Below are 5,175 nucleotides of genomic sequence, written 5' to 3' on the forward strand. Positions count from 1 at the left end.
AATAATATTTTGAGGCTAAAATTGATAATATCTTATTTATTTAAACAATATTAACCAGTCTCAAGAAAGTGTAAAGATTATAAATAAAGTGAAAAATTATTTTTATATTAGTTTATTTTGCCTGGAAAACATTTTTAAATTTTGATGTGAGGTGGGAATTTATACTTAATATTGTCGCTGAGAATGGCCGAAACGTCGGACTTACAAAGGAATAAATAATTATTTGAGGCTAAAATGGATAAAATCTTATCTGTAATGTTTATATCATAGTTAATAGTGTAAGTGAATCAAAAATTAAAAGTTTTAAAAATTAATAATATTGTGAAAACATAGGGTGAATTGTAATTAATGGCCTGGCAGAATAGCCTGCAAAACATTTTTAAATTTTTATGTGAGGTGTGAATTTATACTTAAGATTGTTGGTTGAATTGGCCGAAACGTCGGACTTATAAAGCAATAAATAATGTTTTGAGGCTAAAATGGGTAAAATCTTATTTATTTAAACAATATTAACCAGTCTCAAGAAAGTGTAAAGATTATAAATAAAGTGAAAAATTATTTTTGTATTAGTTTATTTTGCCTGCAAAACATTTTTAAATTTTGATGTGAGGTGTGAATTTATACTTAATATTGTCCTAGAGAATGGCCGAATTGGACGAAACGTCGGACTTATAAAGGAATAAATAATTATTTGAGGCTAAAATGGATAAAATCTTATTTATTTAAACAATATTAACCAGTCTCAAGAAAGTGTAAAGATTATAAATAAAGTGAAAAATTATTTTTGTAGTAGTTTATTTTGTCCACTAAAGTAATAGATACAAAGACTATATTTTGTAATAATTTATTTGTAATTCTGGCCAAAACTGTAATGTATTACTAAAAATAACAATAATAACTCACGCCTGAAGCGATGATAACAGCAATACGATAGATCATTTCACAATGATACAATGTTGAATAGAGATGAGAAGCAAGAAGCAGACTGCTGCCGACAGACCACTGACAGCGTTGCTGACGAATCATTTCCCACCTTTATATCACGCTATCTTAGCGGAGCAATATTTCATTTAACTATTCAAGAGAAATTTAAAACCAGTAATAAAAAACAACATAAAATAAGTAGATATTTATTGGGTCATTTCATATTCATTGATATTATTTCAGAAATTAAAAAAATAGATTAGTATACTTCAGCTGTTTACTAAATTAATATTTACAGATTATAATGAGTTATTAATATTTACTAGCATTCTAATTTGATTGCACATTGTTTATAGTACAAGAGCCCAAGAGGAGAAAAAAAGGCAGTTATCTCACCCCAATTTTTAATTACTTTAATGAAAACTATGTATAGTTAGTAGTCAAAATTGATTCTGCCAAGTATAGGTAGGGAGAATAAAAAATGGTGGCTGTTTCAAAGCGATAAAAAAAACTAATTTTTCATTCGGAGCTCTATATCTTAAAAAGAAGGAACAAAAAAAAAACCTAAGAGAACGTACTCTTCATTTAAAGAAGAGTAAATTTTCATTTTATTATTTTATTTTGAAAAATTTATATCTCAAAAACCATTTGACGTAGAGGTGTCTATTAGCATTCACATTAAAGCTAGTTTAATGAGCAATAAAGTAGTTTATGATGTTTATTTTCGTAAGAGTAGTAGTTTAGATGAAATTTGCTAAAATAAATTGATTTATAGTTGTTCGGACAAATTTTCATTTGCCAAATTAATATTTATATGTGGATATCATAAAAAATACTACCCCTACGAAGATAAGTTTCATAAACTACTTTATAGTAAGTTGAATTTCCTTTATGTTGAGTGTTGGCAGACATATGTGCGTCTTATGGATTTAGAGATATATTTATTCAAAAATCCAACATTTTATACGAACAACTTGAAATTAACATTTTGTGAGCTTATTTTGTTAAATATCATAAAAGCTACTATTCCTACGAAGGAAAAGGTCATAAACTTCTTTATAGTCCATTAAACTAGCTTTAATTTGAGTACTAATAGACATCTGTACGTCATATAGTTCCTGAGATATAGATTTTTCAAAATAAATTAACTTACTACTAATCTTTCAGTAGATTTTTAAAAAATTTTGCTTTTTAAAAATCTGTATCTCGAGAACAATTGGACGTATATAGCTCTATTAGGGCTAATATTTCAGAAAATGTACTCTTCTTTAAATAATGTTCTCTTAGATTTTCTAGAGTTGTTGCTAGTTTTTAAGATATAGAGCTCCGAATGGAAAATTAATGTTTTTTTAAGGTTTTGAAACAGCCGCCATTTTATATTCCCCCTACCTATACTTGGCAAACTCATCTATTTTGACTAGTAATTATACATAGTTTCTATTTAAGTAATCAAAAATTGGGGTGAGATAACTGCCTTTTTTTCTTACCGGCTCTTGTACTATGCCATCAAATATGACCATGGAGACACGCAATTATCGAGTAATTTTTATTTTTATGAGTTTAATTAAGCTTGATGAATATTTGACAGCTCGAATGATTTCCTTAGTAAAATTAATAAATTGACAAAAATGAAGTTTATTAATATACATGAATAAGGACAGTAGTCCCGAAACGCTGTTAAACAGAAAAGAAAATATAGAATAAAATATATTCAATTTTTGGAAGTTTTTAACCTCAAAAAAAAATTTATTGTTATTTAACTAAATTAAATACCACCATGGCACTCATCGAACGCAATGGCTGTATTACCATTAATCGTAAACAAAATGAATTGTCTAAAAACCACATAACGAATACAGGCAGGGTCTGATTGAAAGATGTAAATTGTTGACATGTTGCTAGGCAACACCAACCAAGTAATCCTCATTGACAGTTATTTATACATTTTTTTTCGTAATTTACAACTGTGCCAAAAAAATAGGTAAAGAATTATTCGAGATTGTTAAGGATCAGAGATTAAGAATTAATTGAAAAGACGCATATCTATTCCGGGAGTTAAGGAACCGGTATTATAAATTTAAACAATTGCCCTTTGCCCAACTATAGGTTCAGTCACTGTAGACGTATGGTTCCATATGTTCACATTCCCTAACAATTTTATAGAAAAAGGAACCCAATAAAAACGACTAGGTTCTAAGAGACCCTTCTAACAGCCCTTTCAAGCCCTTAGTATCCTATATCAATAGCAAGGGCTGACACTTAGGCAGGTACATGCTGTCATCTCACAATGGACTTGCATCAGTCAAACTATTTTATGGTTAACATATGTAAGTCAGTACTCACAAGCCCTTAGGTCATGGTCTCTTTCTTAGAAGTCTGGCCACCCAACTTCTCGCCACGCCTTTTTCTCCCTCCCCGATATTTACTTCTAATTTCATAGGCTCTCTAGGCTCCGCCTAATTTCCTAAATTATCTGATTGGTCCATACCCCTTCTCCTATTTCACTATTCTTCCTAACCCCTCTTCTCAAGTGTTCATATATATTTCCTAGACTAGATAGCTAAGAAGAAGAGAGACACTCTGTACCAGTAAGAGTAACATGTAGTTCTTGTAAATATGTTAGAATAAAGTCAATTTAGTCTTATCTGATTTTTATGTTATGTAACTCGGCCAAAATCTGCAACGAAAGGAATAATATGACCATGGGACATTGAGGTCCTGATGGATGTCTTGATTTGTGACAAAGTAAGGAGCATTAAGGACTTTGGACTGTAAGAATTGGATTCGGGAGGAATTTGATGGTTTAGTGGAGCCCCAAAGCTCAACTCTGTAAAAAAAAACAAAAAAAACGATTATATAATAAAAGGGTGTGGTTAAAATAACTCAAATACTATATAATAAACTATTTATTTTAAGCCAACGTTTTGCCCATTATTGAAAGAGTTTATCATGGCTAAAAAGGTACGAACAAATAAAATTATGTAACAGAATAAGAAAATAAGATAACATAAAAGTGAACTAAGGTTATCATTAAAAATGAGTGAAGTAAATTTAAAATAATAAAAATAAACAAGAGATAAGAAATATATATATATTAGATATATAATGAAACTTGGGCTCATAAACAGTAGTTTATTTAATATTTCTGTATACATTTTTGCAACATTAAGTAATGTCTTCAATCTTTATATTTGGGTTTATTTTTATTTATTTTAATTCAGAATACTCTAAATTAGCTTTTAATAATTTTATGATTGCTGCAATTAAAATGTGTAGATTCAATTTTTTTATTATACACGGTCAATCACCAATCTTTCGAAATTATCGAGTAGTTGCTATACACTGGAGAATACAGATTTGCTTGCTAGCTGTGGTAGGTAAGTTTTGTACAATCTACTAGATTGTGTTAGTTTTCTATAAGAAGTAGATGTGGACTCAATATATCATTGGTATTGGTCCATTCCTGTGGCAACCGACCAATCAGGAAAAGACAAGTCTACATTTCGGCGGCTGCTGCAGTAATCACGGAGATTGGGGTCGATGAACTCCGAATGTTAATGCCGGCCATAGGCTGGGCTAGAAATTGGAAAGTGTCCATAAATCTCATAGTTTTCAAAACGTTTTCTTTTTTTTTCAGGTTGCTAACTAAGTTTCACCTGTCATAGGCAGGTATAAATCACATTAGTAAAACTATCGAATATAATGTAAAGAATTATATAACGTGAAGAGAGATTCCCCCCCAGTGGACACTTTTTCTTAAAGTTTTATGAGAACTAAATAATTAGACAAACTTTTGTTAATTGACGTGTTTAAAAACACTAAATCAATTTATGATTTTCAGAAATATTTATTATAGACTCAAGAAATATATAATTTTTATAAACCTGGTCAAAATTTTCGCCCATTAAGACATCATCAGAGCATTAGTTCACATCTGAAAAACATTCAATATATTATATATGTTTTTATCATCTTTTTCGAGACTGTTTGTTAGACGAATACTAACAAAAATTATCCAAATTGTCCCAACCTTCTTTATTAAAGCATATTACATGTCCGACGTTTCGGCCGATCCAGTCACCATCAACAACAGTATAGTATTAACAATAATATTCCAAATAGTCTCAAGCTTCTTTATTAAATCATATTACATGTCCTACTCGTGGATTACATCAAAAAACGGTTCATGAAGTTCCACTCCCAGTTGCCGACAGTTAAAGGAGCAGTGACCTACAACCTGGGAAACCCAAC

At 30.0% G+C, this 5,175-nt stretch overlaps 1 protein-coding gene across 1 annotated transcript in view; it reads right to left on the minus strand.

Moving 5' to 3' along the window:
* The window catches only part of phtm (phantom), a 109,166-nt gene extending 108,182 nt beyond the window's left edge, over window positions 1-984 (minus strand). The window contains exon 1 of the mRNA XM_014430360.2: window positions 904-984. Within this exon, the coding sequence (XP_014285846.1) occupies window positions 904-939 (36 nt within the window). The 5' untranslated portion in view covers window positions 940-984. The remainder of the gene's footprint in view (window positions 1-903) is intronic.
* Window positions 985-5,175: the final 4,191 nt, after the last annotated feature.

This window comes from Halyomorpha halys, unplaced genomic scaffold, assembly GCF_000696795.3.
Source record: "Halyomorpha halys isolate HHAL.00 unplaced genomic scaffold, Hhal_1.1 Scaffold880.1, whole genome shotgun sequence".
In the NCBI taxonomy this organism is placed as follows: Eukaryota; Metazoa; Arthropoda; class Insecta; order Hemiptera; family Pentatomidae; genus Halyomorpha; species Halyomorpha halys.